The 12,306-nt window shown below is 45.8% G+C and overlaps 1 protein-coding gene across 1 annotated transcript in view; it reads left to right on the top strand.

The window, feature by feature from the left end:
* LOC308465277 (transmembrane protein 132C-like) overlaps window positions 1–10,772 on the top strand; it is a 280,359-nt gene extending 269,587 nt beyond the window's left edge. The window contains exon 9 of the mRNA XM_080985079.1: window positions 5,072–10,772. Coding sequence (XP_080841205.1) covers window positions 5,072–6,271 — 1,200 coding nt within the window. The 3' untranslated portion in view covers window positions 6,272–10,772. The remainder of the gene's footprint in view (window positions 1–5,071) is intronic.
* Window positions 10,773–12,306: the final 1,534 nt, after the last annotated feature.

The following is a 12,306-nucleotide window of genomic DNA, read 5'->3' as shown; positions in this document are numbered from 1 at the left end:
GGGGAGAGTTACAAGGAAAGTAACAGTCCTCTGATTGTGTTAAGATCTTCTTACTTACATTTGGCGTATACAGCTTACCTCAGGAATGAGAATCATGCAGCCCTCCAGATGTTGTTGGACTACCACTTTCATTATCACTGGCCATGCTGACTGAGGCTGATGGGAGTTGGAGTCCTGAAGCATCAGAAGCACACCAGATTCCCCATCTCTGACTTAGACCCTTAGTAGACACAGTCATCAGCAAGTGACTCAAGCAGCAGTTACATCAACCATAGGCAAACTCGGCCCTCCAAATGTTTTGGGACTACAATTCCCATCATCCCTGACCACTGGCCCTGTTAGCTAGGGATGGTGGGAATTGTAGTCCCAAAACATCTGGAGGGCCGAGTTTGCCTATGCCTGAGTTACATGGTGGCTACATCTCCCTTTCTCTTCTTCCCCATTCTCTTTCTCCAGGACCATTTCACATTATAAGCAATTTGATTGAATTAAAGATCTGAATTAAAACATTTTTATCCCACTGTTCAGCAAAAAATGGCTTACAAATGTCAATGAGAAGACAAATGGTGTTTTTTCCATGGGCTCTGCCTATGTTCATCAGAACACAATATGATTGATTTGACTCAAGCAATGATAGAAGCCTGCTCAGATATGAGACGTTTCCTCATCATGAATGACAGCACAGCCCAATACTGAAGGGGTGAAAAACTGGATACTTCCTTCACAGCTGTCCATTTTTGAACCAAATCTTCTTTTTCTAATGTGGTGATGTGGAAACCTTTCAGTCCAGCAGGGCAAATCCTTAGCTCCCCCACCCCCAGCTGGCCACTTTGACAGAGAGGCAGAGCCACCCCCTGCCAATCACCTGATATCATGACATCAGGTAACACATTTTTCCTTCACAGCATAGCCTGAACTCAAGTTCTATTGCACAGGAAGATCTCTGCTGACTGGTGCTGACTTCAAGCTCTGTTTGTATCCGCTATACTCCATATTTCCCAGTTGGAAGCTCTGGAATGTAGCAAATTTCAGTGGGGCTTGAAGTCACTGCTGTTCAGCTGACTGGCATTGACTTTCAGTCAGTGACAGGCAGTATATAAATCTAATAGACTAAATAAATAAATAAATAAATAAGTCTCAAGAACCCAGTCCTTCAAGAACTGCCTCTCCTCACATGACCCAACCCAGACAATGCAATCATCATATGAGGCCCTTCTTTGAGTGCCCCCACCATGGAAGATTTGGAGAGTGGCAACACAAAATTGGGCCTTTTCGTAGTGGCACTTCACTTGTGGAATGTTTTCCCCATGGAGTGCCACCTGACACCATATTTATTTTGAGGCAAAGACATTTATCTTTACTTGGCCTATTGGTCCTTAATTTGAAGGGTACCACTGTGGCCCCTTTCTATGGGGTGGGGTCTGTAAGTCCTACTTTTTATCAGCATTGCTTTGTTTTTAGATTTTCATTAGATGTTCTTCATTTGTTTTAATGTAAATCACTTCAGCTTACTTTGTGAGTAGCATGACTGGGATTTGGGCACTTTGCAGATTACCTTCTCCTGCACGTGCTCTCCCCTATATTTTGTTCAACATCTGAGGTCCTGCTATGGACCCACAACTGCTGGAGTGGTCCCAGTTTTTCCTTTCCTTCAGCTGTGCTGTGCTGCCATTCAAAGTGATCTCACACTCTTCCCATCATTGCTGCCATCAAATAAATCATCCCAATTTTTTTTAAAAAGGACCATTGGCAGCAATCCTGTGAAAATGTTGCTTGTTTGCAGAGAGAACTGCAGAACTGAGAAAGAAAGAAAGAAAGAAAGAAAGAAAGAAAGAAAGAAAGAAAGAAAGAAAGAAAGAAAGAAAGAAAAGGGGAGGTGAATGTAACCAGGGCTACCATAATCTCTCCATGTTTATGACTTGTAATTAATGGGCCAGGGGGAGATCCGTCACATCTCGGGTGCCATCATGAAAGATTGAACCTCTGCAGATGAGATGGTTTTCATCCATCTTCATTCCTTGATGGTAATTGGAGGTGCCTGTCGAAGAATGAGGGTGGGGGCGATTTATTGATGCAGCACTCCATCGTGGCCAGCTTTGCAGAAACAGTTCTTTGAAGGACAAAGTGCCACATCATTTCTTATTTTCATAGATGCTACAATTCCCTTCAGCCCCAGCCAGCACAGCACTGGCTGAAGACCATGGGAGTGGTACTCTTGGGGGCACCGAATTGGCAAAGGCTGGCTTAGACCATGAGTCACCAACACAGCACCCAAGTGCCCACAGAGGCACCCCCGAGTGCCAAAAGGGCCCCATTCCTTCCTGCTGTAATCGTGCTGGGGGGTGGGGGAGCCTTCTATTGTAGCCAGTAGCTTTTTGTGATGTTCACTTTTCCTTCCCCAGCTGTGACCTCCCTTGCCAAAAATGCCCATAGTGTTGCAACTGGATGTCAAATGGAGGAGGGACAGTTATGGTGGGAGGATGACACAGCCAGGAAGTATAGTCCTCCTCTCCTCAGCTGCAGCCCCAAGCACACTAAAAACACCCCCACACCACAATTAGCCTTCAACAGAAAGATCATAGAATTGTGGAGTTTCAAGGAACCCTCAGAGACATTGAGTGCAACCCCTGGCAATGCAGGAGACCTCCCACCCCTGTTTAAAAACCTCCAATGAGGTATTTGAAGATGGCTGTCACCACTCAGTCTCCTCTTCTCCAGGCTAAACATACCCACTCTCTCTCCCATTCCTCATAAAGCTTGGTTTCCAGACCCTTATCAGCAATTCCAGGAGATTGGACTAAATAACCATTGGGGTCCTTTCCACCTTAACATGTTGAGCATTCTAAAAACATTTAGCCCTTTGTCCGTTCTCTGCAGTGCCATGGTACATTTTCCCCTCACCTGGTCTCTGCAAAGCATGCTGTGGATTAGCTTCAAAATGGAATATTAGCTGAGTCCCAGGCTCCCAGGGAACTAAATACCCTTCGCTCTTGTCAGCAAAAAGCTTGAAATTTAACTGGAAGGATAGCAATGCCCTTTGTTCTGAGCTGGGGTGGAACAAATCTCAGCTGCCTGCAAACAACCTGGTAACATATGCTGGCATTATGATTGGACAGCACAATGGGACGCCATATGCCTTTGAATGCCAGGTGTTGGGAGTCACAAGTAGAGGCAGTGTTGTTGCACTTGGGTCAACTAATTCTAGTTTTCTCCCCGCCTCCCTCCTCCCTGCTGAGTTCCAGAAGGGCAAACCTGAGACTCAGAAGGAGGAAGCTGACCACCAGGGCCACCCCATGGACTGCATGCAAGTTGGCTGAGGGAGACTGAGATTGATCGCCCAAATGAACCAGCCTCTGTCATGCCTAAAAATTGGCCACTGTTTCTTTAATGCTAAAAGAACTAAGTCAGCATGAGTCAGTGGCCTACAATGACTCGTGCAACCTTTCACCAAATTGTACCTGTATATATAGAGTGGCCAATGTTAGTGTTTGGTGTGGGTTGGTTGGATGGTAGAAAGCTGGTTGCGTTTGGTGTGTGTAAAAGCTGTGGGTCATGGTTGGAGAAGAAGACTTTTTAAGAATAAAAGCAGCCATACTCTGCAAGAATACTCTTTCTCAAAGACTCTTTTGTGCCAACTAAGGTCTGAGGACTGGGCAAAGGAGTAAAAAGGAGGTCAGAACCTTTTCTTTATCAAACACCGACAGCCTCCACTAAGGCAGCTTCCTGTGTCCCTGTATCAGGTTTTAACTTGGATATTGATTTGGGGAAGGAATGTAGATCACTGGTAAAAGCATCTTCTTTGAATGCAGGAGGTCCTAGGCTCCATCCTTGGGCATCTTCAGTAGGGCTGAGAAAATCCCCTGCCAAATCCCGGCAAGCAGTTGCCAGTCAGTATAGAAAGGACTGAGTTAGATGCTCCAAGGTCTGATTCACTGCAAAGCAGTTCCCTGTGTTCCTATGAAAAAAAGAGAAAAAACACACCTGCCGTGTTTACAGTGATTTAGAAGAAGTGGCAGTAGCTCTGCTATAGGATTCCCCTCCTAAAAAAAATGAGGGGTTGCTTTGTTAATTAATATTTTGCTTCCTCCCTCTTTCCAGCTTTGATGAAAATGGATATTTTATTTATTCAATGTGGGGATTTCTACCCCTGCCTTCCAACACTTTTGCCGGGTGGCTAATAAAAACATATATATCTCAGGAAATACAATAAAAACAATTTAAAAGGAACCTGCAATAAAAGCAGATGAGAAGAAACAATTTAAAAGGAACATATATCCAAGCAACAAGATCTATAGAGAGCAGGGCATAATCGTCAGCAGAAATAAAAGTTAAGTAATAAAAAGCTGCATAAAAACACTGACAAAGATCAAATGAGTTACTCTGGATTAAAAAATCATGGGGAAATAGACCTGGAAAGGTTTTGCAGGGCAGCAAAATGACATCGGTGAGGTGATGGTTCCATAATTGGGGTGCCACCATTAAAAAATGTATCAATCACACACAGTTTGGCTAAATGATCATTTAGATGGTCCTTTTGCTCCTGTTTCCAAGAAGAGGAAAAATGAAAATAGGAAGAATTATCTTTTCCCCCTCCCCATTCACACCTATGCACATACATGCACACAAATACTTCATCTCAGAACTGTGAAGGTAGAATGGTACATAAGAAAAGCCGTTCTGGATCAGACCAAAGGTCTATCTAGTCCACATTTTGTTATCACAGTGACCCATGGGAACACGAGAACATGGCTGCAATATCGCTCTCCCATTCATATTTCATAGCAACTGATACTTAAAAACATTTTATTGTGACTAATCCTAAAGGCAGTATACAGTGATCATGACTGCTAACCATTGATATCTATATCTGCCACGATTTTGTCTAGTTGTTGAACATCACTACATCTTGAGTAACCCATTCCATGTTTTAGCTATTTGCAATTTCGTTTGAGTTGATAATCCTTCATTTTGGTGCTAGGAAGCAGGAAAACCTATACCTATCTCTCCATGCAACTGTGAGATGAAGGGCCCGTTTCAGATCTTGTGGTTAACCATTTCCTTTATCTTTTAGGAAGCAGTGGTCAGCTCCTGGATCCAGTTCAGCGATGGCTCAGTGACCCCACTGGACATTTATGACCCCAAAGACTTTTCCCTCTCGGCTTCCTCTCTCGATGAATCAGTCATTTCAGCCCACCAGAGCTCTGCTATGAAATGGCCAGTGGTTGCAGCAGAAGGTGAAGGACAAGGCACATTGGTCAAAGTGGACATGATGATCTCTGAAACCTGCCAGAAGTCCAAGAGGAAGAGTGTTCTCGCCATAGGCAATGGTAGCATCAAGGTCAAGTTTGGTCAGAATGATGCCAACTCCCATGGGGCCGGTGATTACGATGCCGATGAGATCGAGAACCATGCTAGCGACCGAAGGCAGAAGGTGTTGGACCAAGAGCGGTATGGGCAAGACGGGCGGTACTATGGAAGCCCTTCTGCCGAACGAGAGGAAGTTTCCGTCAGGAAAGCTGGCACCACTGCAAAGTCTACGATCAAAAGCAAAGTCTTTAAGAACAGCCTGGATGGAGAAAAGCTCTCGGATGACGGGCAGCTCCAAAACATCCCAATTGACTTCACCAACTTCCCAGCACAAATTGACCTTCCCAAAAGCAATGGTGGCACAGAGGACAGTGACCTTGTGCAGGCACCCAGGGGTCTCAGTGACTTGGAGATTGGGATGTATGCTCTGCTGGGAGTCTTCTGCCTTGCCATCCTTGTCTTCCTGATAAATTGTGCCACCTTCACGTTAAAATACCGGCACAAGCAAGTTCCGATGGAAGGGCAAACCTCCATGAGCCACTCCCATGACTGGGTGTGGCTTGGGAATGAAAGTGAGCTCCTAGAGAACCGAGTGGACGTCTCCCCCCAGCAGAACGAACGCACAACTAACATAGACCGAGGGATAGGCTTTGAGGAGAGCAACCAGCTCCTCAATGGTAGCACACCGAAAAGTATCCAGAGCCAAATCCATCGGTCGGCTGACTCAGGGGGCAAGCAGGGGGAAGGGCCAAAACCCGATCCCCCTTTGCATTCACCCACCTCCAAGCGGAAGCGGGTGAAGTTCACGACGTTTACCACCATCCCTCCAGACGATGGTTGCCCCACCATCAACTCCATCCTCAACTGCAATGAAGATGACATTAAATGGGTTTGCCATGACATGGACCTGGGGGAGTCGAAAGAGATAAGAAACTACATGGAGAAGCTCAAAGACAAAGCATAGCTTCAGTTGATGGGGTTTTTTTATGGTTTAGCAACCACACCTTGATGCCTTCAGTTGAGTTGGGAGGGACTTGCGGAATAAGATGGATCTGTTTGTGTGTGTGTGTGTGAACTGTGGGGGGAACTGAACAGACTTACACACAACAGATTATATATATATAGTCAGGGAGAGGTATTTGCTAAAGATGTTCATGATGGCTTGTTCTTATTCCCCCTCCCCAGATGGAATGTCCAACCATTTGGATAAGCTAACCTTCACCAAGCTGGTCCCCTCCAGACATTTTGGACTACCAACTCCCCTCAGCCCCAGCCTGTACAGCTGTGCTGATGGGATTTGGTAGTCCAAAACATCTTGAGGGCACCAGCTTGGCAGAACTTGGGACAAGAAGCCCAAAGGAATTGAACTGACTAGTATGATGTACTGGGACAAGGTGAGGTTATGATATGGATGATTAGGGTGTCAAAGACAATTAAACACAAGGTACCAAAAGTATTCTTTTTTTACAAAAAAAGGAAAAAAGATAATAAAAAAGAAAGAAAACTTCTTTATATTTCTAATAAAGCATCAAAAATATGATACTGAGACTTATGAAGAGACTGTCTGAAGGTAATAGTCATACAGTCGCTGCAGCTGGAGACAGGATGTGATGCCAGGCAGAGGAGAGACAATATTATTTTTCTTTACAGTTCGATTTTTTTAAAAAAAGATTGTGTCACATGCTGTACGTAGGGTCCCCCTCCCCTTTGTTCCCCACTCTTCTGCCTTTCATACCTTACTTTTCATTTTGGAGGGATGCAGCGGGTGGGGGGCAATAATTAACCAAGGAGTTTTTCTATGGAACAAAAATAATATCCCAACATTAGTTTACATATACTCTCAACACTTGAAGATGATCAACACAAGCACTTCATTTCATTGTGGCATGCCTTTGGAATGCATGAATTTCATTAAGGGCCAGCTGATGGCTGGATCTGGCCCTTGAAGCAGCCTTTTCAGCCCTCACCACCCACCTGCCAACTATTAGCCCTTCCCACTTTGGACTGGGGTTTCCCCCCATACACACAATTTCACCTTCTATTGAGAAGAAGCTGGAACCAGTGGAGGATGGGGCACAAGGGTGAATGGGGCACTGCCCCACCAACCTCATTCTTGATTCCTCTGAGCCCCCCTGCCTGCCTTCTCACAGCCAGTCCAGGGATTGGCCCTGGATGTCAGCTTCTTCCTCCTAAGTCTCTATTTTGCAGTTATGGAGCTTAGCAGGGAGGAAGACAGGACAAAAGTGGAATTAGTTGGTGCCACCTGCCATTGGCTCAGGCGCTATCCATTGTGGCTTCCCTGGTGTCTGCCCTGCCAGTCCCAGAGGCCACCACTGGCAAGGATGCTGGGTGCATATTTCATGTCCATCTTTTTTGTGTCAAAAGCTCTTGAACATTTTGGAATGGCAGAGTTAACAACTGTCAACCTCTCCAGAAGCACATGTATCTCTTAACCTGAATAATCAATGACCTCATTGTTCCTGACTGCATGTATGATGTACCTGTGAAGTATGAGCTGTTAGGCGATCCCAACTCCATTACAGACTGAACCAGGGATGGAGCAACATGTGGCCATCTGGCAGGGGCTGATGGGCCCTGGAGTCCAACATGTGCCAAGCATCACTTGGGCTACCCTTGGCATAATGCCTTACCATCAGTGGACAAATGACATTGACAAAATGCTGCATAGGATCATCTATGTGGTGGGCGCTTCCATTGTGATGTCCCCTTTGTGGTGGACACTTGGTTTCATCCGGAGAAAACTGGAAATTAAACATGCTATCCATAAAGGCCCATCAAGACTACCATGCGGGGGGCGGGGATAGAGAGCTCCAGTCTTTTCTCCAGCCCTAATCTGTATGCACCCCTTCACTGGGTTTGGGGAACCTGTGGCCTTCTAGACATCCTTGTATTCCAATTCCCAGCCCCAGCCAGGATGTCCAATGGTCAAGGACCATGGGAGGTGCAGTCTAGCACCATCTGGGAGGCCACAGGTTCCCCCTTCCCTGTTCTACGTCTCTTCTCCCACATCTCATCATGGAGGCTGGTGTTTTAAGCCAAGCCAAGAGGTGGGGCCAGTCCTGCTCCAAACCTGGGCAAACCCCACAGTTTCCACAAGCTGAATGGAAGCCCAAAGACCGGAGAAATGTAGGCTAAAGGAGACTTTGGGTGTCCCAGGTGCCATGTGTTTTGGAAGAGGAAGCAATGGTCCCACACTCAAGTCCTGGTTTGTACAAGGAATCATTAAAATGATATGGCCCTTCCCTTGTAATGTTAGAACAGTCTTTAGAAGGATGAGGAAATATATTGATGGTGTTCCAATTAGTGGCAACTTGGCTACCTTCTACTTGGGTGGGCAGGGGCATTGCAACACTACAATGTTGGCACCCCACACCCCAAGAGCAGTGCTGTATTGTATCCATGCTGTGCATAAACTTTGGTCCTCAAGATGTTTCGGAACTACAACTCCCATCAGCCCTATCAAGCATAGCCAATGGTATGGGATGAGGAGGATTGAAGTTCCGCAACATCAGAACCAAAGGCTTCCTCCCGCACCCCACTACTGTACTCCCATAGGATTGGGTGGCAGTCATTCATAAATATGGGAGCAAGGAGAAAGGTGAATAACTTAAGTGGGACTGGACCTTTTGCTTGTGGTGCTGCTCCACCCACTCATCTACTTAGCCCCACTTTTCTTTCTTGGTCACCCCACAGTGTGACAGAACGTTGAAAACTGACTTAAAGATTCTTAGGATCTCAAAACAGGTATATTGTTTCAGCCTTCAGACTAGAACAATAAGGTAGTCCTGACAAAGGTAGGCATTGACCATTCCTGAACTATGTCCAGGAGGCAACTCTTTTGCAGGTGAGTGAGGGAGAAATGAACTTTCTAGTTTCATTTTCACAACCAAAGTTATAGCCTAAAAGAAAAAAAAAAATGTTGTCATCTCCAGCACATGACTTCCAAGCATGGAGATGACTATTTTGCCTCAGAAGCATGGAAGCAAATTTCCAGTCCTCAAGGGTGAGGAAGTGTGTGAGGAGCACCTGGGGAAATCTCAGATACTGGGGACAGCAGAATTCCTGGTGCACAAGATGGTGGGTTTCAATGCATGGTCTTTACCCCTCCATGATTAGTAAAACAAAAGACACCTGCAAGAAGATTTTGTAAGGCTCATCTTTCCCCTTCTGCCCCACATGCTACAGAAGTGGAAGAGGAGGCATTTCACTGCTCCTTTCAGAATGTCAGGACAGAAAATATGAGTATCTGCAACCATAATGTCTAAACTTACTAGGATTTCAGGCAGGATCCCACTCAGTCCTGCCAGGAGATGCCAGGGACTGAACCTGGTATCTTCTGCATGCAGTGCAGATGCTCTACCGCTGGACTATAGTCCATCCCCTATTCCCAGCAGCTACCATAAGCCCAAAGCCAACCCCGGGGACCTCATCTGTGCAACTTTATGCCATGATATTGCATCACCCAGAGAAGGTTAGGCCACAGCAGCAGGGCTGGCTCAAGACATTTTCACACCTGAGGCAAACCACAAGATGGTGCCTCCCTCCCTGCCAGGGAAGAAGGAGTGAGTGAAGATCTACATCAGGAAACAAGTGGGGAACTAAGATCTACATTAGGATCTGCTGCCCCGGGGGATCCTGCTGCCTGAGGCAGTTGTGTCACCTTGCCTCATGGTTGAGCCGGCCCTGCACAAGGGGAAAGTTGAGAACAGGAAAAGAACTGCTGGCTGCTGCAGATGAAGCTCAGCAAGGTGAGAAGCAGGGAGTCCCACGTGCCCAGGACTGGAGCCTGAGAGGGACCTGGCAAGCAGTCAGTAAAGTGAGAAGACATACTCTCACAGCCAAAAGAGCCAGGTTTAGAAGCCAAGGAGCACCAATCAAGGCTGCCTGTCACCCAATCAAAACCTCAAACTAAACGGGGGGGGGGGACGGGGTTTAAAACACACAAGGTCAGAATAAACCAAGGTTCTGCCTGACTGAGTGGAGCTCCCCTGGTGGCAGGGAGGACTATCATAGCCCAAGAAAACATTCTAATTGCAGTTCCGAATGGCAAGGGGACAAAAGAGCACAGTTCCTGACATTCCAGGTTCACTTCTTCCTCCTGATTCGCAGCAAAATCTGGTTGAGATTTAAAGGTCTTGTTACTCTCTTCTGCATCTTTGGAAAGCTGCACCCTGTGTTGCCTGCTAAATAGGAACACACTCTGCTTGCCTTCATCAATTCCAATTATTATTATTTGAAAGACTCGTTAAGTTTTATTTGGGTCCAGATTCCCTACCCCCCCCCCTTTTGTTTGTCTGACTGTCTGGGTGTGACAAAGCCCACCACCCTATAACATAGATCGACTTTTTTAAAAACAAAATTTGCCTAGTATGCATTGTAGACTCAAAGAATGTAATATTTATTTATATGTGTTATACAAATTGTAATTAAAAGGCTTTACATGGCTTGATCAGTAGGTTTGTTGGTGAAAGCGTGGAAATCAAATCAAATCTGCTCCTTTGCAGTGACGGATACAAAGATGCTTCAGTGAAGTGGGAAAGGGGGGCGGGTGTTGCAAATAAGTGTCTTGTTTTATATGGAAATGTGTATGCCTGCAACCTGGCCATGGCTGGGGAAAGCTGTGGTTGTCCAGATGTCATTGAACTCCAACTGCCATCAGACCCAACTCAAAGGGCCAAAATCTTAGGGATGGTGGAAGTTGGGCCTACAACAACAGGAGGCTCCTATGGGTATGAAAAAGCATTTGCTTTAAAAAGTACTTCATATTTTTCCTGCCCTTAATCAACTAACAATGGTGTTTTGTGTTTGCACATACCTCTGGCAACATTAAAATAAAATAAAAATTCAGAAATTTTCAGCCAGTGGCAGGGTCAAAAGGTGCCCAATACGTTCACAGACCATTAGGAACATAGGAAGCTGCCTTCTACTGAGTTAGACCATTGGTCCATCTAGCTCAGAACTGTCTACACTGGCTGGCAGCAGCCCTCCAGGGTTTCAGGCAAGGAGCCTTCCTAGCCTTGTCTGGAGAGTGAACCTAGGACTTTCTGCTTGCAAATCAGATGTTCTACCACTGAGCTTCAATCTGCTCCCCAATTAGTGATCCAGTTTGTGATCTAGTTTTAGTTCTAGTAGGTCTACTTGGGATCACTATTTAATGGGTGCAGTAATCCTGCACTCTCAGTAGGCTTCATTGGTTCTTGGTGATGTCATGTTCAGCTTGAGGTCACCAGCTTGATACCATGGGAAAGTGGTGTTGCCTGTTATTCATATGGTGTAGGGTATACCATTTCTGAGAATGTAGTAAGAGCCTGATTATTTAGAACAATGGCCAGTGGAATCTACTCCATTTGGACAAGTGGGACACTGCCCCACCAACTTCAATCTGCCTTTAGCCAGCCCCCACCTGCCTGCCTTCTTAAAATACAGTGAAGGCATCTGCTTTGATATCAATAAGCAGGGAGTTTCGAAGTGAGGGTGCTGCTGCCACACTAAATGACTGTGTTCTTACCAATGTGGCATGGGTATTTTGTGGCACCTGTAGTAGTGTCAATTCTGCTGATTGAAATGTTGAGTCTATGGACAGGGGTGCCAACTTGAATAAAACATTGCATGGGGGCAGGTAAGTCCTACCCCACATAAATGATCACATGACATGGTGGATGCACACCATTTGAATGGCAATGCCCACCAACTTTGGAGGGCCCCAGTCCCCTCAAATATTGGCTCCTATGTCTATGGCAATCTCATAGGTAATCTCATGGCAATCTCATAGGTAAACACGTCTCAAGTTGCTAAGGGCTTTGTATATTAATAGTAACACTTCGAACTTGACCTAGCATTGCCTCACTGATACCTTATCTGATACCTCGCTTGGCCCAAACAGCTAGGCCGTATCAATCTGAAAGGATGGATTCTGTTCAATGGTGCTATCCAGACAAGACTTTGGGGTAGAAGCCCAAGGTCTCACTGCACAGAATA

This window comes from Podarcis pityusensis (assembly GCF_964106645.2).
Source record: "Podarcis pityusensis genome assembly, chromosome: 16".
NCBI lineage: Eukaryota > Metazoa > Chordata > Lepidosauria > Squamata > Lacertidae > Podarcis > Podarcis pityusensis.
This window is presented reverse-complemented; position numbering and strand designations above follow the sequence as displayed.